Below are 21,549 nucleotides of genomic sequence, written 5' to 3' on the forward strand. Positions count from 1 at the left end.
CCTTACTGTTAAATTTTAGTCCATGTTCTTGTATGGCAGGTGGCCTTTTTTAGCCACCAGTTACAATGGAGGACCTCCTCAGTGTCTTTGTAAAGAATTAAAGAAAGTGAATGGCTAGAGAATTTTGCTTCTTTGTAGAAGTCTTTTTCTTGTTAATTACAACCTCCCTATACTGGGGGCCATTGAATATTTCTTATGCACTCCTGCTTCCTGTTGTAAAGGGAAGAAATAGTTCTTGCTGATTTAAAACAAAAAAAAAGTCTGTGGACAAACTACATAGATTTGGCAAATTTTAAGACACTTTATTGCTGGTTTATGATAAATCATTAATTTATTTACATTTTGTAAGATGAGCTTAATAAACACAGTGTGCTAAATGAAAGTAAATGCAGAATAATGTAACGAGTATAATAAAGCTGCATAGTGTATTAGTTATTCATTACCGCATAACAAACTACCCAAAAAGTAGTTGTTTAAAATGCAAACATTTATTATCTTACAGTTTTTGAGAGTTGGAATACGGGTGTGGTTTAGATATGTGTCTCCATCTCAAGGTTCCTTAGGAGGTTATAGTCAAACCTTGGACAGGGCTGTGGTCTCATCTGAAGGATTGAGTAGGGAAGGATCTACTTCCAGGCTTATGTGGTTATTGGCAGGATTCAGTTCCTTGTAAACTGTTGGACTCCGTATCTCCCTTCCTTGCTGGCTGTTGGCTGGATACCACTTTCAGTTCCTTACTATGTTGGCCTCTCCATAGGGCAGCTTACAGCATGGCAGTGGGCTTTTCTCAGAGTGAGTGAGAGTACCTAATTTTATTCATTAGAAGTGAGTCAGTAAGTCTAGCCCATTCAGAAGGAGAATTACACAAGGGCATAAATACCAGGATGAAGGATCATTGGAGGCCATTTTGGAGGCTGCCTGCCATGCATGGTAACATACAAATGGAAATAGAATCCGTACGTAGCAAAAATATATTTCTGTACTACTACATTATTCATTTTGTTTTGCCAATCAGAAGCAGTTAAAGCAACAGATGGCATCTAATTTTAAAAATCAGAACATTTAGTTCTTTGTGAACAAAAATTCTTAAGCACTAAAGAATTCTGATTTATCAAATATACTATGTGATATATATGTTTTATAATATACATGCAAGGAAAGTTGCCATTGACATCATTTGTCTTTGTTCCAATGTATAACACCTTGATTTGAATTCATCAGTGAGACTGATGAGTAAGAATTATATTTATATTTAATGAACAAGAATTATATTTATATTTAATGTTAATAATATGTCCTCTCCTTCATCTCTCTCTATTCCTTACTTCCAATTAGATCGATCTGGAATAGAAAATGTCAACTCTGTGGAGGCTTTGCAGGAAACCCTCATCCGTGCACTAAGGACCTTAATAATGAAAAACCATCCAAATGAGGCCTCTATTTTTACAAAACTACTTCTAAAGTTGCCAGATCTTCGATCTTTAAACAACATGCACTCTGAGGAGCTCTTGGCCTTTAAAGTTCACCCTTAAGGCCTTTGTTTATTTAAATATGAACTGATGCTATCTGTACATTTTGTGCTAAAATGCTTATTTATATGTGTATACCATATGTGGAGATAGAAGAGATCTTTAACATGATACAAGATTGTAGGCTATCTCTATAATCATGCAATAGCTGTTTGCATTGAGAACTCTTCAGCCACGATTAGACATTGACTGCATCTTGCCCAAAGACCAATCGGCTGTGTCGCACTTAAACTGGAGAAGTTACACTGAATTATAATCACATTGAATGTTAGACTTTTTCATCTGCCAAAACCAAAAAACCATTTTGATCTCCCTGTGGTATAAATGTAATGCACAATCACAAGCATATGAGGACTTAAAAATTAATCCTTTGTGGTAAAAGTTCTGTTGAATGATGAAAATCTTGATATCACCACAAGACTCTTTGATCTGGTAATTGGAGACTTTGGGAGTTAGGAAATCTCCACGTCTTTGTTTTACTCTGCCACTGTTAAAAGTGTATCATCTTGGGCAGGTTACTTGGTTGTGGAAAATGAGAATTGATAATTTCCCCAATGCCCCACCTCACAGAAATACTAAAAAATGTCTATAAAGCATATTTACCTCTTGGGAGATAGGCACTATGTAAATAAGGTAAAGTTTTTGTTATTATAATTATTCATAATAATATTCTTTTCTTATTTCTAAGCATTTTTGGGAAATCATTTCACAGTCCACATCAACCTGTTATTCAGGGTTCCTGCATATGTGTGGGGTATCCTACTGATACACGCATATTCAAAGTTTATGGGTACATCAAACACATAGTAAGTGTACATAATATGTATGTGAATATAATTACACATAAATATATTTCTTCACAATATTTTAAACTGTGAAGAACTTTATCATACAATAAACTTAAAACAAGAGGTGTCAAAAGACGCAAATTAGGTGCATTTTACCTGTTGATGATGACATAACCATTGCTTTAAAATGTTTAGAAAGTAGAATATTGAATTTATGCTCTATTTTTGTTTACTTAAGCAACATTTAATGTAAAATGCAACAAGCAGTAGAGTCCAAATTTCAAAAAATATGTATTTTAGAGTTCTTTGATAAAATCTTTGGTTTAAGGTACTGGTTGTTTCAAAGTTCATTCAGATTTTTATCTGTGCTAAAAAAGGTTGCATTGCTGCCCCTTATATCCATGCAGCTTGATGATAAAGAATTTTGATTCTTTCTGGAGAGCTAGTTAATGTTTAAGGAAACTGTGTTTAATATATTGGCCCGTGTGTGTGCATGTGTACGTGTGTGTTCTGAGTCCACTTTTTTTTCCTAAATAAAACTGTAGGGATTTTGTCAAATTAGATTTAATCTATGATTTGAAAAATCATTTAGAGTGTGACCTGCAGGCTTAAGAATGATATAATCAATGACATTTCATCCACATTTCTGATAGTTGGCTTTATTAAATAGGTAAGATCAGCCTCTTTATGGAAGTAGGAGAAGTAGCCAGAGTTGAGGATTTTATGTATGTTTTTCTGTTTCCCTGGAAAATAGCAATTAATTGGGTTTTTTTTTGTTGTTAAAGATTGCCTTCTATATAATGTTCGGATTATGTAAAATTGCAAAAATAATGAGCCTGCTTTGCTATACTAAGCCTGTTCCTTTTCTTATGTGTGAGCAGAATGCCTTATTTTGTAATCTTGTTTAACTTGTTGCTACTGGGACTTGCATTTCTGTGGCACTAGTTAAGTAAGTGAAAAAAAAGTTAAACCCTCTCATTATTAAAGAGGAAAGGCGATGGTGATGTCTGTATTACAGTATAAACCATAATTGTGATTTACCTTAAGTAGGTATGACTTTTATGGGATATACAATATAGTTTTTGTGAATTCTTTACATGATAGCATTATCTTTTTATATTTTTTTTCCCTAAGATAAACAAATGCATAGTTTTCTTCTATGGGGGATAGAAACAGCTTTTTTGAAGTAATATTGAAAAACTCAAAGATCATGTTGATTCTTAATTTTTGCCTTTTGCATATAACATGTATCCTTAAAAACGTCTTTAGGAATGTGTAACAGAACTATGTTAGTATTGCTTATAAAACTTTAGTTAGGTTCAATATATAAATGTATACATCTATATATAGGTATATAGATTTGCATTTTGTCTTGTAAATTTTTATTTGAATAGATTCTTCCTGTAGGTAATGGGAAACAAAATTAATAGTTCATATGCCACTCATAACATTTCTATATTAAATAGAAATAGCCCAATCTGAAACTTCTAAAGTTAAACCAGCAGCCTATATTACAAGCACATTCTTTGATTGAATCATTGGTTGTAAACTTACTAAATGCAGAGAAGACAACCAATTTAGGAAACTTCTGAGTTGGTGGGACACTGCTGATTAATTAATAATGTACTGTATGAATTAAGTGATGCTTTAACTCTTATTTTACATTTTAAAGTTAAAAATGGGCATTATGTCAGCAAACTTAAGGGCATTATGTCAGCAAGCTAAAACTTTTTCTCTTGTGCTTTTAATGTATCCCTTTATATGATCTGAGAGAGGATTCAAGCTTTGAGAGAGAAATAGCTGAGGGAAAGGGGAAGCATTTTGGGATGAAGCTTGTCCTTATGGTGATGGTTTAATTACGGATTAAAAAGTTAGAAGGAAGTTTCAGTGGATTAAGTGTATAGCTTTCATATCTGCATTTCAAGAAATTACCATTGTAACTTGATAAGAGATGATTTATTTTATTTAAACATCATTGCAAAGCAAGGTGTAGAAGCTCAGCTAGATTAATTAACTGTGCACGAGAGTAAATACCTATCTCAATTATTTTTATTTTCCAATATAAAGTTTGCTGAATGTATAAGAAGAGTTTATCACTTAGGATATAGAATTTTTTTAGGGTTTGGGGGAGGGGCTCTGTCAGGAAATTGTTACCTATAAACAATGATTATCTTGATTTGATCCAAAACATAAAACTTGAAGCTGTTCTTGAACTAACATGGGACAATAAAATGGCTGTTTTAAAAAATGATAGAAATATGTTGTTGACAGGATATGAGTTATTTTCTACAAACTGTAATTGATGAGGACATGGATAATACCTTCATGTTTCTGAGAAGTAATCTGTACATGGGGGAGGGAATAATAAATATTATTTCTAACCAAGTGTGGTGTTTGGTGTCTACCTTGATGTCTTTGTAAAAACATTTGTAATTTAATTTACTTAGTATAAGTTATCTTTCCCCTGAGCACAGCAGGATCTCTTTTTTTTTTTGAAATCTCTGATTCAGCATGGGAAGATGTACATGTGCAGGGCTTTTTTTTTTTTTTTTTTTTTTGGCAGCTGGCCAGTATGGGGATCCAAACCCTTGACCTTGGTGCTTGGTGTTGTCAGCACCATGTTCTAACCAAGCGAACTAACTGGCCAGCTCAGGCCTTTTTTTAAAAAAAAGATTTTAGAATTTGTTTAGAGATTCTAGCAAGGACTGGTGCTATTTTCTATAATGCTGACTGAATAATGGTTCATTGTATCTGATAAGGTAGTCTTTCTGGGAAGGAGATGGTGAGAGAGGAAGGGGGTACTTGATCTAACCAAGAGTCAGCCTTGGCCATGAATGGGGTGAGGTGCCTCAGCTGTTATACCCATGCTGGCAAAGTTAAGGCAGTTAATTCAGCATTACTGGTAGTGTTTAGAGCAGTGATATCTACTGCTTTTTTGTGGATATTAATTGATGTTAGGTGGGAGAAAGGGCTCCTTGATCAGATAAATTTGGAAATGGCTGAGTTAAACAAGGTTACTGAGGTGTCTATGTTGCTCCTGTTCTCTGAGCTAATGTGCATTGTGAATCCTTTAAGGAAGGGTTTAATGGGATACTATTTTCCCAAAACTTCCTCCACTGAGAAAACCCTTTCTTTTCTTTTTTTTTTTTTTCCTTTGCTGAGCACTTGGGGTTCCTTGGGAAGTGTGCTTTTAGGGGAAAAAACCTTGTTAATCTTATACCTGCTTTGGGTGTTGATCAAATTCAGTGGATTATTGCACAAATTCATTTTGTTTTGCCCTCTTTTTTGCACAGTCTAATAAGAAAACACTGAGCTCTAAGTAATTGGTTGATGAGGAAAAAAGTATTAAATTCCTTCTGAATTTTGGAAATGCTGTCTGCAAGTAAATGAGTAAAGACAACCAATTCACAGATCTGGTTTTAGTTTTTATACTCAGTTGGGCCAGTGTTACAATTTGCTTTTCTTAGTTCTCAGTCTTAAGAGTTTAGAAACAGCTATGACCTGTGTTCTAGCAGCCACATCAGAGTTGCTATTCACTATGTAAGAGCTGGTTGCTGTGGGGTGGTAACACTCTGAATGGAATGGGCATAGAAACCCTAAAAGACAGTCTAGGAGGAAGCTCAGAACCTCTCCAGATGCTTTAATATAGGGCATGTTCCCCAGAATTTAAGCGTTTTCAAAATTAGCATTTTTCATACATTTTAATGTAAGCTACTGAAGAGGGTGGGATCAGAGTTTTTAAGGACTGAAGGACAAAATATGCACATGAATATGGCGTTCCTAAAACTTTTTCCTTCATTTTCCTTCCTGGAGTCTGCAGAGTTGAATACGAGCTTCTAAAGTCTCTGAGGTAAGTTGTATATTTTTTTCTTCTTGTCTCCTTTTCCTCTGAACACTTTATCCTTGACCCTAGCTGTTTCCCACTCTATTACTTTGTTGCTTTACTTGTAAATTTTCATCTATTTTTTTCCCCCTACAATAGCGATTTCATTTCCTGTTTAGGTTCTGCAGTTAAATACAAGTTAGGGTAGTTTCCAAAGTGGAAAGCACCTACTTTAATTCTCTCTTCATAAACTTTGCTCCCTGCAATGGATACTCTTTTTCTAAGCTGTTTTACCTGACAAGATTTTTGAGGAATAGACTAATGGTTTAGTCTTTTATTAATTGCACACATTTATTGGACATCTATGTGTTGGGTTTTTTTTTTTTTTTAAATCCAAGTGCAAAATGAGGCTTCATGAGAAGCCAGGGAACTAATCCAGATAGTGTTGGGGGAGATGTGTGCATATGAGCACAATGGCCACCTGTCACAGCATCTTGAAGAATAGTTGCCAGGCACTGCTCTTCTAGCCTGTGTGTGCTAGAGCTGGCTTGTAAGCGCTCATGAGACCTGATTGTTATGTTTCCAGGAGTTTAGGGAACCAGTTACAAACACACCATTATTAAAAATTTAAGTTATATAAACTTCAATGAAATGAATTATATTTAATAAAGGTAATACTCAAAACTCATCACTTTCCAATTTACTGCATTTTACTGTTATTTATATTTTTGAGGTTAAATACTTTTTATCTGTATGATGGCAATACTTTACAATTGTGTGCTCTTGCACATCTCTTTCCTGTTAGTGATGACATATTGATAGCTCAGAATTGGCTAGGGTGAGATTATTTATACCATGAAAATCTGCAGTTCTATGAAAATCGATTTGTTTTATTATGTTGATTGTCTAGAATTAAAGTGATGGAGTAAAAGTAACACAGTTTAAATTTAAATGTGTGTCATGTCTGCAACTATTACATTGTGAATAGCATGGGTTCCAGAGCTTGCTCTTTTTTTTTTTTTTATTTTGTCGATATACATTGTAGCTGATTAATGCTCCCCATCACCAAAACCTCCCTCCCTTCTCCCTCCCCCCCTCCCCCCCAACAATGTCCTTTCTGTTTGCTTGTTGTATCAACTTCAAATAATTGTGGTTGTTATATCTTCTTCCCTCCCCCCCCGATTTGTGTGTGTGTGTGTGTATGTGTGTGTGTGAATTTATATATTAATGTTTAGCTCCCTCCAATAAGTGAGAACATGTGGTATTTCTCTTTCTGTGCCTGACTTGTTTCACTTAATATAATTCTCTCAAGGTCCATCCATGTTGTTGCAAATGGCAGTATTTCATTCGTTTTTATAGCTGAGTAGTATTCCATTGTGTAGATGTACCACATTTTCCGTATCCACTCATCTGATGATGGGCATTTGGGCTGGTTCCAACTCTTGGCTATTGTAAAGAGTGCTGCGATGAACATTGGGGAACAGGTATACCTTCGACTTGATGATTTCCATTCCTCTGGGTATATTCCCAACAGTGGGATGGCTGGGTCGTATGGTAGATCTATTTGCAATTGTTTAAGGAACCTCCATACCATTTTCCATAGAGGCTGCACCATTTTGCAGTCCCACCAACAATGTATGAGAGTTCCTTTTTCTCCGCAGCCTCGCCAGCATTTATCGTTCATAGTCTTTTGGATTTTAGCCATCCTAACTGGGGTTAGATGGTATCTCAATGTGGTTTTGATTTGCATTTCCCGGATGCTGAGTGATGTTGAGCATTTTTTCATATGTCTGTTGGCCATTTGGATATCTTCCTTATAGAAATGCCTACTTAGCTCTTTTGCCCATTTTTTAATTGGGTTGCTTGTTTTCTTCTTGTAAAGTTGTTTGAGTTCCTTATATATTCTGGATATTAATCCTTTGTCAGATGTATATTTTGCAAATATTTTCTCCCACTCTGTTGGTTGTCTTTTAACTCTTTGAATTGTTTCTTTTGCTGTGCAGAAGCTTTTTAGTTTGATATAATCCCATTTGTTTATTTTTCCTTTGGTTGCCCGTGCTTTTGGGGTCGTATTCATGAAGTCTGTGCCCAGTCCTATTTCAGAGCTTGCTCTTAACTGCTATTCATAATAGAGGAGCACTGGGCTTGGTGTCTCCTGAGTGGTTTTGAATAAGTCTACTTTGATCTGTACATATATGGAGCTAGTCTAGCACTCATTTCATGGGATTGTTAGGGAGTGAGTAAAAGGGAAGCTTTGAATGTTATCCCCCCCCAGGTAAATTTTTCTCTTATCTGTAAAAAGGATAAAATACTTAAAGTGGTTGTAAGATTGAGATATATTCAAAGACTCTTTGAAAACTGAAATCCTATACATTCATTAAGTAAGAACAGACTATTCTAACTTTATATAAGTGGAATCATTGGAGTATGCACTATTCTGTATAAGGCTTCTTCACTTAGCATAATGTTTTTGAGGTTCATGTATGTCATTCATGTATTGGTAGTTTGTGACTTTTTATTGCAAAATAGTATCCCATTGTATGGATGTACCATGGTGTGTTTATCCGTTCTCCTAATGAGTGGACATGTGAGCAGCTGTTTCTAGTTTGTGGTTATTAGGGATAAAACTGTTTAAACAGTCCTTTGTATTTGCGGTTGCACTGTATCATGACTTGACCCTGGGTAGGATCTGCTAATTTCTAAGAGTGCCTGAAGCAGTATATAATGGAAAGCATGAGAAACAGAGAATTAAATCATAAAAGGATTAGTTCCCTCTGTCTTGGGTCATACAGAATGAGCAGTGCATCAGTTTGAAGATGCTTAAGTCCTATCTAACGGGGAGTTCAGAAATAAGGATATTTATTATTTATTTCCTGCACAATACTTTTGGAGGCAGCGCAATTCCAGACTGGTTCAGTGGCTCCATAAATGCCATGAAAAACATGGGAGGTTGCCTCATTAGGATGGCTACTATTAAAAAAAAAAAAAATCCAAACAGAAAACAAGAGTTAGTGAGGATGTGGAGAAGTTGGAACCATTGTACACTGTTGATGTGAATGTGTAACAGTGCAGCCACTATGGAAAACAATATGTCAGTTCCTCAAAAAGTTAAAAATAGAACTACCGTGTGACTATGATCCAGCAGTTCCACTTCTGGGTATATACCCAAAAGAATTGGAAGCAGGGTCTCAAAAAGGTATTTATATCCACATAGTATAGCAGCATTACTAACAATAACCAAAATGGGTAACCAACCCAAGTATCCATCAATGGCTGAATGGATAAACAAAATGTGGTATAAACATACAATGGAATATTATTCAGCTTCAGAAAGGAAGGACATTTTGACGTGTTACAACTTGGGTGAACCTTAAGACATTATACGAAGTGAAATAAACCACTCACAAAAGGACTAATACTGAATTTCACTTATACAAGATGAAAAGAATTCTGGAGATTAATTGTACAACAATGTGTTTGTACTTAACACTACTGAACTGTACACTTAAAAATGGTTAAGATGGTCAATTTTATGTATATTTTGCCACAATTGAAAAATAAACCTGGGAGTTCTGATCCTTCTTTGTCCTCTTGTGTATGTTTGTAGTGTTTTCTCTCATGAATGCACAGTGGCCGCAGTTCAGGTGTCATAGCAGAAGTGCTGTGCCCAGAGAAGAGGACAGGCTTTCCTCTTGTTTATTGGGGGGGGGGGGGTGAGGTGCATTTCCCAGAAGGCCCCAGCAGGCTTTACCTCTCAGCTCACACTGGCCAGATTGGGTCTCATGCTGCAAGGGAGCCTGGGAAAGCATGTGTCTAACATTTTTTCAGCCTCTGTAGAAAGCAACAATCTCTTCCAGAAAGGAGGGGTTGAGGAATGACTGCTGGATAGGCAGCCAATAGTGTCTTCCACATGGAATACTATTAGGAAGAAAGAGCCCTCTTGTGAGCTCAGTATTGATGACTACCATCAGTGGTGACCAGAGCAACACCCTGGTTGTGAGGAAAAATGGAGACAGTATGGTCGGGCTCCCTCGCCTCATATCTGGCTGGACATGACTCAGCATGTCTGCTGTAAATGTTATATAAGAGTAAAACTGCGCATGTGTGCTCATTTACTCCTTGGCTAGTTCCCACTGTTGTGTACTTCAGTATAAAAGACAGCTGATCTGCTGGCCAGCTAAACTCATGTCCAAATAAAGCATGTCAACCTTGCCAATAGCTCCCAGAATCTTTTTCCGACTACCTAGCTCATGACCTGCACAGGATGGGGTTGAGGGGTCTGTGATCCAGCCCAACACTTGGCATAGTCGTTGGCAGGATTCCAGCAAGGTAAGAGAGCCACTAGCCCATTGGGAGGGGGAGGAATGTGGCCACCCTTGAGTATGTGGTACCCAGTTGCCACTTTCCTGTGGACTTGGGCTCCACTGGGAATGTGGGACCAAGTGGATGGGTCACCAGTGAGCATAGAGAAGGCTCTCCAGGTGTTGGGCTCTGCGGTGGTAGATAAGGAGTCCTGGAGAGCAGCTGGCAGGATGGGCTGGCTGCTGCTCATTCATTGTGAGCCAGTATGGACCAGGAAGTCCATGAAGTGACATGGCTTCGAGAGTTACGATGAAAGGCAGACATGCTGGAGATGTGGGTACGTGCTCTGGAGGCTGAAGGACAGCAACAGGTCACTCTGCTTCTGAAGCCGAGGATGATGATGAACCTGAGTGAGTTGGGAGAACCTGTACATCTCCTGGTATGACCTGTTGTGCATCAGAAAATGAAGAAAGAACAATCTATGGGACTGGGCGGACAACTGGTAGGCAACCCACATGTGACCCAATATACTACCTATGTTCCCTATACTCAAGCTGAGTTGGTTGACTTGGGGAAACAATTTCAACAGAAACAGGGTGAACCCCTAGCTGTTTGGCCCGTACAGTTGTGGGACCTCTAGGGGTGGATGGTGTGATGTGCTCTGGTAAAGAGGTGGAAAAGTTAGCCTCCATTACCATGCACCCGTCCATGCAGCAGCAGTTATAGAATAGCCACAGATACACAGGGGCAGGGTAAGCACTCCTTGATGGGATGGGTGAATGCAGCCATCCAGACCATGTGGGCAAATGCTGGAGAACTGCCTGAAACTGAGTAAAATGGCAAATGTATGCCAAGCTGGCTCAAATAATTTGGGAGCTGGGGATGGGCAGTCCATGTTTAATGTGAACACCTGTGGCCTGGCCCAGAAATGTTTTACAGGCAAAATGAGCGAAGTAGTGCTACAAAATGTTCCATCACCATCCTTTGGGTCACTAATGGCTATATTAGCTCCATACGTTGGTTGTCCCATATATGAAGTAACGACCATGATGGCCAGTATGGGTGAAGTGGAGGGGAGGAGACAAGAGAAAGGTCCAAAAGGTGACTAAAACCAAGCCCCCAAGAAATGCCTGGGATGTCGTCCCGAAGGGACCAAACAAGACAAGCTGGATGTAGATGTGGTTTGACTTGCTCATGGCAGAGGTCGATAGGGAAAAAATCAACCAGCAACCAAATGCAGTCCTGTTTGCCTTGTGGCAACAATTAACGCACTGAACAGCATTTCACCAAGCTTCCAAAAGAGGCAAATGGCAAGGTACACCCAGTGAATCTAAAAGATTTTATGGCTATTTTTGCAGAGGATGGACTGTTCTTCTTTGGCTAGAAGGAGACCGAGGTGCTCGCCTTTTTGGGGCAGATGAGGACCAGAGGCCTCATGTTGAACTGGCAGTACACTGGTCAGAGACAAACGTACAGTGTGTATTGGCATTGGTGGATACCAATGCACAATGTAGCCTGATACATGGCAACCCAGGTAAGTTACTGGGGCCACAGTTCAATTTAAAGCTGTGTCTTTGCCACTGGGTATAGGACGATCGACCCCTCATGTATATGCTGTTTATGTATCCCCAGTAGCTGAATACATCTTGGCTATAGATGTACTTTATGGGTTACACCTGCAAACAACAGTTGGAGAATTTCAGCTGCAGATATGGACAGTAAAGCCTGTGTTGCGGGGACATGCTAAACATGACCCACAGGTATTACCCTAGCCAAGACATGAAGTTAATGTGAAGCAGTATCACCTGCTGGGAGGATATGCGAAGATAGGTGCCACTGTGTTGGAGTTAGAAAAGGTTGGCATCATTTGTCCTGCACATAGTCCATTTAATGCCCCAGTATGGCCAGTGAAAAAACCTGATGGTACCTGGAGAATGACTGTATTATCAAGAACTGAACAAATAGTGCCTCCTTTGCATGTGGCTGTACCTTCAATTCATGATTTAATGGATCAGCTGATGACTCAGCTGTGAACTTATCGTTATCTACTGGACCATGCAAATTCTTTTTTCTTTATCCCAATCTTGGCTGATAGCCAAGATCAATTTGCCTTCACCTGGGAGGGAAGGCAATGGACTTTTCAGGTGTTACCCCAAGGATACCTGCATAGCCCAACCATCTGTCATGGTTTAGTGGCTGGGGACCTAGCCAAGTGGAATAGGCCCAGCATGGTTACAATGTTTCATTATATAGATGATGTTTTACTAACCTCTGATTCTCTTGCAGATTTAACTAACCAGGTGGCCCCAATGCTGTTAGGCCATTTGGAGCAATGTGGGTGCTCCAAATGGAGCACAAACAAACAACACAACCAAAGTGCATGGACCTGGGCTGTTAGTCAAATTCTTGGGAGTTATCTAGTCGGGTAAGATGCAGGTCATCTCAGAAGCCATTATAGACAAAATACAGGCATACCCTTGTAAACCCATGGGACTTCTGGGGTATTGGAGAGCTTTGTACCCCATATGGCCCAAATGGCCCATTTGTTGTATGCACTAACAAAGAAGGGAATCCCTTGGGACTGGATTGAGGAGGCAGAATGGGCTTCTTGTGCTACAAAGCGGGCAATACAGCAAGTGCAAGCCCTACAAGTGGCTGATCCCCTTAGGCCTTTTGAACTAGATGTACACATAATCCAAGGAGGGTCAGGATGGGGTTTATGGTAAAGACAGGACTGATTCTGAACACCTATAGGATTTTGGTCTCAGCTCTGGAAGGGTACTGAAGTATGTAATTCTCTGATAGAGAAACAGTTAGCAGCTATATATTCTGCCCTGATGGCTACTGAAGATATCACAGGAACTGCCAAGATCCTAGTAAGGATGCCATACCCCACACTGGGTTGGTTGTGCATGTGGGGTGGTGGGTGTAGCTGAAACTGAAATGGGTGTAGTTCAAACCCCGACTCTGTCCAAATGGGGAGCATATATAGAAAAAAGAAGCACTGTATCAATGAGCCCTCTATCTAATGAATTGCCAACTATGCTAGGACCAGTAGAAGTTGTGGAAGAGACCTTGACACAACCCCAACCCTTGGAGGTGGAGGTCACACCATTCCATGAGGGACAGGGATGTATTGTGGAACAAGCTTTGTATACAGATGGCTCTAGCATGGGCCCCTCAGTATCATGGATGGCTGTTGCTGTCCAGCCCTTAACAGATACCATGTGGTATGAAAATGGCATAGGACAAAGCAGTCAATGAGCTGAATTGAGAGCAGTATGGATGGTGATAAAAAATGAGCCTGGGCCATTAACCATCTGTACTGACAGCTGGGCTGTGTACAAGGGTCTTACTCTTTGGATTTCTACTTAGAAATATCAACGGTGGATGGTAGGCTACTGACCTCTGTGGGGACAAGCCATGTGGCAAGAGTTATGGGAATTAGGACATGAGAAGGAAGTAACTCTTTTCCATGTCACAGGATATTTCCCCGTAGCCAGTTCAGGAAATGATGAAGCTGATGCCTTGGCTAAGGTAAGATGGCTGGAGAGAGCCCCAGCTACTGATGTAGCCCAGTAGTTACATCGACGAATGCAGCATGCTGGCGGCAAAACCTTGTGGATGGCAGCTCAAAGATGGGCCTTGCCTATAAAATGGGAGGATGTAGTGAATGTCTGTTGCATTTGTCTGGTATGTGCTCAAGAAAGTTCACACCCTGATGGTTGCTGCATACCGATGAGCCGATAACTCAAGGAAAGTTGCCCCTTACTCGATGGCAAATGGATTTTGTGGGATCACTCCCCACATCAGAGAGTTTCAGGTATATCTTCATTGCTGTAGATATGGCTACAGGTCTTCTGTTCGTGTGGCCCTGTAAGACACCAGACCAGGTAAGCACTATTAAGGCATTGAATAGCCCTATGGCCATGTATGGTTGGCCCCTGGTCATAAAAAGTGATAATGAAACCCATTTTACTGGATATGAAGTACAGAGATGGCTTCACAGTTGTGTCTTCAACGGAGTTACGTGTGCCATATCAGTCCCAGGCAGTGGGAATGATTGAACAGTACAATGGCCTTTTGAAAAGGGGACAAAGGCTATCTGCTCACCCCCGATCCCTGAAGGGATGGACAGCAGTTATGGCCAACAGTCCAGATCCTAAATGAGAGACCCCGCAGAAGTGGGCCCTCTCCAGTGGAGGCGCTGTTGCATAGGGCTGCAGCACCCATTCAATTACAAGTTACTGCTAAGGATGATCTCTTGAAACTGGGATATCCTCTTACTGGCCCCAACTTGTATACAACAAGGACAGACAGTACAATGGGAATGGCCTTGGAAAATGGAAGTCCCTCATATACACTGGGTAGGTCTAACTGGACCTTGGGGGAGAGGTTTAAAAGAAAACTTACAAGTCTCACCTTGGGTGACGAGCACCTGGCCTCCCTGAGTACAGTAACATGGCCTGGAACAGATAAACACTATTCTAAAGGGTACATTTGTACTATCATTATGGCCAATCATAAGCTCCCGTATATTGTTACATGTAGAACCTACAGATCCAGCAGTTTTAGCTGATAAAGTATGGTATCAAACTAGGTAAGACACCTATTCCTACAACCATCCTTTCTCAGGATGGTAAGCTGGCATGTATCCTACCAGAGTGGCGAGAACTCCCTCTATTGGTACCAGTAACACTTTTGTCTTTTTGCCTATAGTATTGTGGCTGCTAACACTGTAGTCGGCTGGGCACATACATATGCTTGTGTGGACAGTGTGTCTGCTTGCTGGATATGCACAGTTTCCCACCAGTGTGGCTACAGGATTGCCGTGGCAAATCACCCCAATGACAACTGCTAACTGGACATGGTTTCTATAGGATTTTCCTATGACTGTGCATGGAATGTCACTAAACAACATATTGTGAAAGAATAAAAATTCTAGTAAGCCTTGGCAAGGATATAGTGTATGGGATGGGTTTTCATGGTTAATAGCTGAAAAGGTGGAGTTACAGGGATATGGGCTGGACCCCCAGTCCCCAGTGTCAAGAGATAAGCCACGATACTGTCAATAGATCAGAAACTGCAGTGATACCAGTATCACAGGGAATGTTATGGGTATGTGGAAGCTATGGATGACCATATCTCCCACGAAACTGGACAGGCAGGTGTACCTGGGGTATGCCTTATCTGCTGGTCTCTGTATACAACATTGGGTTGGCATCCCTTTAACTGGGACACTGTTAAGGCTAGATACTAAATAAAACATACCCCCGGTGGTATTATCCATTTGCTTTGTTTTCTCCACAAGAAGCTGCTTTAGTGTCTGAGTGGCAAATAACTGCACTGGCTGATCATGTTGCCAGATCCTTGAATCAAACTCATCATGCATTGACTCTCTTGGATCAAGAACTGTATCAGATAAGAAAGGTGGTTTTACAAAATCAAATGGCCCTAGACATGTTAATGTTAATCAGTGAAATTCATGCTGTTCAAAAAATAACTGGAGACCCCCTTCAGGAATGAATGGTGGGCCAATATGTCCTCATTATGGAGATGGGTATTAGCCATACTGGGAGGTGGCGCCTGTGTCCTAGTAGCATTTTGTTGCAGCCTGTACTGCTGCTGTGGTTTATAGATGTAAGGGTCAGCTATCCTCACTAAAGGAACATCGTGAAAGACCTCAGACGTGTAGATTGTACAGCGAGGGACCCTGAAGGAGTGGAGTGTGAGGAAAATGGAGACGGTTTGGTCAGGTTCCCTCACCTCATATCTGGCTGGACATGACTCAGCCTGTCCACTGTAAACATGTTATGTAAGAGTAGTATGATTGTGCATGTATGCCCATGTACTCCTTGGCTAGTTGCCACTATTGTGTACTTCAGTATAAAAGACAATGGCTCTGATCTGCCGGCCAGCTGAGCTCACGTCTGAATAAAGCATGTCGACCTTGCCAATGGCTCCCAGAATCTTTTTCCAGCTACCTAGCTTGTGATCTGCACAGGATGGGGTTGAGGAGTCTGTGATCTAGCCTGACACTGGTTAACTAACAGAGGAGTGATGCTACCGGTGGAGAGCCAGACCTATCTCTGGTATATGCAGGGCCAAGGCAAGAAAAGAGATGAAGGCTCCCAACCTTTGTTCTTTTTCCTCTTCTGCTTTTGTCCTGTGGCCTGAGGAGCCTCTCCTGTGGTGTGCTAGAACTAGTTCTTACTGCTCATGAAACCTAATTCTTCAGGAACTTTCTGAGCTGGTTGAGTGTACACTGGTAGCTTGAAATTGGCCATGGTGAGAGTAGTATTGATTCCACAGAAATCAGTAAATGCTATAGATCAGGGCTCCTTTTACCCCAAGTACCAGCACACACCTGAGGCTCTCACACATGATTATGGACACCCCAGCTTCAAGGTCCAACCCTTGGGCCTAGGGCCACACACACACACTGGGAGTGTGGTCTGCCTGCAGGAAGACCAAGGAAAGAGGCTTGAACAGGCCCCGGAAGCAGGCCTAGGGCCATTAGGGCAGGGAATTCAGATACCTGGAGCTTGATCTAGAAGGGGCATGGATTCTGGGCAGGTGTGTCTTTTTGCATGAGGGGAGGGGCACAGCCAGAGGAGGGCCAGAGTTGGACCTTCTAAAGTGTGACTCCAGGGAGGAACCCAGTAGCCTGAGTTGCACACTTCTGTCCCCTCTCCCCAGTCCTCTGCCTCTGACTGGGTGGGAGAGAACACCTACACCTCTCCTCATCCACCTGCCTAATTTTTCAGCGAAGAGAGAATTGCTGTTCTAATTCATCAGAGCCCAGGACAGTCATCATAGACCATGTTTTAATAGTGGACAGTGTTACTGTGCCTTAAAGCTTAAAATCTCTGCAAGATACAGCTTTGATGATTGTGTTCTCCTGTGGGGCAAGCACACCTGGGCAGCATACCTCCTGAATGCTCCTGGGTGTGAAACTCAGGTTGGAATCCTTTCCATTTAGATTCAGGGAGGAGGGAGTGTAAAGCCTTCTGACTTGAGTTGGCTAGGATCAGATACAGCCTCCATCCTTTTTTTTTTTTCTCCATCTTTAATTTGTACTTCCTATAACAGTGGTTCTTATAGGGTAGTCCTCCAACTGGCTGCATCACCTGGGAACTTGTTAGAAACGCAGAGTCCAGGGCCCCACCTTGGACCTCCTGGGTCAGAGATGGGATAGGGCCCAGCAGTCTGTGGTTTAACAAGACCAACAGGTGATTCTGATCCTGCTAAAGATTGAGAACTATTCTCTAGAAGAATATAACTTGTTTATTAGTTGGGTGGGGCTGCTGTAACACAAGATCATAGACTAGGTAGCTTAAACAGCAGAAGTTAGTTTTCTCACAGGTCTGGAGGCTGGAAGTCTGAGATCAAGGTGCTGTCAGGGTTGGTTTCTTTTGAGGGTTGTGAGGGAAGGATCTGTTCCAGGACTCTCTCCTTGGCTTGTAGATGGCCGTCCTGTCCCAGCGCCTTCACAGTGTCTTCCCTCTATGCATGTCTGTGTCCAAATTTCCAGATACTGTTAGATTGGATTAGGGCACACCCTAATGACTTCATTTTAATTTATTCATCCCTTTAAAGACCCTATCTCCAAATAAGTTTACATTCTGGTACTGGGGGTTAGGATTTTAACATATGAATTTGGGGTGGGGGTGGACACAATTCAGCTCATACTGTTTGGGAAACCTGGTCACATAATAGTTTGTATGTCTGTCTTTTTCCCCATTCCCCCATTCGTGAACTTACAGAGGTCAGAGGCTGTGTCTTGTTTTTATAGCTCTAGTGTTTTGAAAAATGCCCAACAATCTCAATAAATGTTATTTAAATTGACTGACTGCTGATGGAGGGGCTTATTGATGTTTTATTGACATTATAATCTTAAAATTTTGTTGTGTGTATGCATCCCTAGGCTTAATAAGGTCCCAGGCCCTTGTAAAAGGGAGCCTGATATAGGACACTGTCTGGATGAGGTCGTACATCTCACATTGCTACAGATTTCTGAATTGCTTAATCCTCCTTGTGGCTTTTGTGCAGTGTGCGTGTGTAGGGGGAGAATTCTGGAGCCACAGAAGAGGCTTGACATCTAAACTCCTTCAGAAACTTGAGTTTGGGGCCGGCCCGTGGCTCACTCGGGAGAGTGCGGTGCTGATAACACCAAGGCCCCGGGTTCAGATCCCATATACGGATGGCCGGTTTGCTCACTGGCTGAGCGTGGTGCTGACAACACCAAGTCAAGGGTTAAGATCCCCTTACCGGTCATCTTTAAAAAAAAAAGAAACTTAAGTTTGTTTCTTCTTTTCTGAGAGCTTCTGACAAGAAAAAAAAAAAAAATAGCCTGCTTCAGTCAAACATAGCAAAGAATTCTAGGTGTTTATATTTTAAAGCCAAACTATAAAAAGCAGATAATTGTTATTGAGAGGTATCACACTTTATTTTCTGGGGATTTTCTATTGTCGCTTTTCAATTTAATAGACAGTAGGGTTGCTATGGAAACCTATCCATTGCCAGTGTGGCCTGGACCTTACTTAAAGACATAGAAGCCACATTTGGTTTTATTCCATTGAGCTGATGGCTGACATTGTTATAAAACAGAGCAGAGCAAAGTGAATGCTGAATTAGACCAGACATCCTGCTCTCGCCTCTTGCTCCTCCCCTACCCTCTGTGGTTTCTGTGTTTACCAAGCCCCTGAATAGCCCAGTGTTCGAAATTGTATAATTTGGTCTCTGGTGTTCTTTCAAGAAAACAACCACATTGCTGTCTCCCATGCAGTTTAGTTACTTTTGCTGGTAACACACTGTGAGAGTTAAGCTTTGGGGATGTTTGGCATATATGTAGTTAATAAACTCCGCTCAAACCCGAGGTTTGACAAAAATGGTCTGTCGTTTCTGTGGCCACATTTCCTTCATTCAGATGGGATATCAAAAGAAGGCTCCAAAGTAACAGAAGACTGATTCTCAAGACATTTCCAACTTAACGGAAGCCAGAAAGGCTGACAGATCTGGAGATCCATCCTTGCCTATGCCAAGAAATTGAATTAACAAGGCTAAGCTTGAGAAACACTGGAAATTCTGGCCACTGCTCTAAATGGATTTTCTCACTCCTCTGAGCTTTGCCCACAGCCACTGAATGCGTTATGTTACAAAGCTAATTATAAAAGATCTTGAGAGCCACGGGAAGCTAATTCATCTGATAAGCCAATTTCAGAGCATACCTGGGGTTGCAATATACTTCTAGGAGGCCTAGTTGAGAAGTTAAAGAATAAAACAAAACCTACCTTTCGCTGTAGAAATTGCAATTGCCTGAAGTTTGCTGGATATGAAAGTTTAGGTTTTACTGGGCTATATTTGTTTTCAGTCTCATTTTTTTTCAGGCTTTAAACCATTTAGTGCTGATTTTTATGGCTGCTTTAAAGGATGAGGGACCTCCATTTTTGCTGTAAGAAGTGTGTTATTTCATTTGGAAGGTGTATCAACTAATGAAATGTTGGCTGTCTGCCCTGGCATTGGGGTGAAATGGGTTTATCCTGTGACTTCTTTGAGAACTCAGGGCAATCCCAGAACTTCTCAGGTAACCAATTTGTAAAATGGATGATAAAAATAACAGGAATTTAGACTATAGAGGGACCTTAGAGATACCTATTACAACAGTTCTCAGATTTTTCTCTCACCAGGACACAAGTACTGGGTGTTTTAGTACATGGACTTGGAGATGAGAAGTTGGGTGCTGGGAAGTGGCGCCAGGATGCAGAAGTAAGGGAGGGAGAGTCTGGGGTGGGAGAGGAAAGCCAATCCATGGTACCCGATGAGCTGGGCACCTGGGGCCCCATCATGTTGGGGACCACTTGAATGTGCTTCAGAATTGTCCCACCAAGGGACAAGGGATTTGGAGTATTTATCCCCTGACTCTGTCTCCTCTGGCTGAGGGTTGCCCCTGAGGGCAGAGCTAGTTCCCACATACCATAGAAAGTGCTCAGGCTGAGATACAGAGAGACCTGGTGTTCCATCTGGTTGAGCCCATGGCTGGAGTCACCCCTTGTCTTGGTCTGTTTTGTGTTGCTATAACAGAATTCCACAGACTGGGTAATTTTATTTATTTATTTATTTATTTATTTAACAAATTATTTTTTAATTAATTATTTATTATTATTATTTTTAATACAGGAACTTTTAATTTTTTTTAAAAATTTTATTTTGTCGATATACAATGTGGTTGATTATTGTGGCCCATTACCGAAACCTCCCTCCCTCCTCCCTCTCCCCCTCCCACCCAACAATGTCCTTTCTGTTTGCTTGTCATGTCAACTTCAAGGAATTGTAATTGTTATGTCTTCTTCTCCCCACCGGTTTTTTTTTTTTTCTTTTGTGTGTGTGTGAATTTGTTTATTTATTTTTATCTCCCACCAATAAGTGAGAACATGTGGTATTTCTCTTTCTGTGCCTGACTTGTTTCACTTAATATAATTCTCTCAAGGTCCATCCATGTTGTTGCAAATGGCAGTATTTCATTCTTTTTATAGCTGAGTAGTATTCCATTGTGTAGATATAACACATTTTCCATATCCACTCATCTTATGATGGACTTATGGGCTGGTTCCAACTCTTGGCTATTGTAAATAGTGCTGCAATGAGCATTAGGGAACAGGTATACCTTCGACTTGATGATTTCCATTCCTCTGGGTATATTCCCAGCAGTGGGATAGCTGGGTCGTATGGTAGATCTATCTGCAATTGTTTGAGGAAACTCCATACCGTTTTCCATAGAGGCTGCACCATTTTGCAGTCCCACCAACAATGTATGAGAGTTCCTTTTTCTCCATAACCTCGCCAGCATTTATCGTTCAGAGTCTTTTGGATTTTAGCCATCCTAACTGGGGTGAGATGGTATCTCAGTGTAGTTTTGATTTGCATTTCCCGGATGCTGAGTGATGTTGAGCATTTTTTCATATGTCTGTTGGCCATTTGTATATCTTCCTTAGAGAAATGCCTACTTAGCTCTTTTGCCCATTTTTTAATTGGGTTGCTTGTTTTTTTCTTGTAAAGTTGTTTGAGTTCCTTGTATATTCTGGATATTAATCCTTTGTCAGATGTA

General features: G+C 40.7%; 1 protein-coding gene across 8 annotated transcripts in view; it reads left to right on the forward strand.

The window, feature by feature from the left end:
* Nucleotides 1-21,549, forward strand: part of NR1D2 (nuclear receptor subfamily 1 group D member 2) — a 146,073-nt gene that overhangs the window by 23,559 nt on the left and 100,965 nt on the right. For 6 of the 8 annotated variants that reach the window (XM_063113662.1, XM_063113659.1, XM_063113661.1 and 3 more), the window contains exon 8: nt 6,131-6,167. The exons of 1 other annotated variant lie outside the window; for it this stretch is intronic. In XM_063113662.1, coding sequence (XP_062969732.1) covers nt 6,131-6,167 — 37 coding nt within the window. Of the gene's footprint in view, nt 1-1,335; nt 4,703-6,130; nt 6,168-21,549 lie in introns of those variants that run through there. One more of the 8 variants, XM_063113660.1, reaches the window with a different exon arrangement.

This window comes from Cynocephalus volans, chromosome 11 (genome assembly GCF_027409185.1).
Source record: "Cynocephalus volans isolate mCynVol1 chromosome 11, mCynVol1.pri, whole genome shotgun sequence".
NCBI classification, from domain to species: domain Eukaryota; kingdom Metazoa; phylum Chordata; class Mammalia; order Dermoptera; family Cynocephalidae; genus Cynocephalus; species Cynocephalus volans.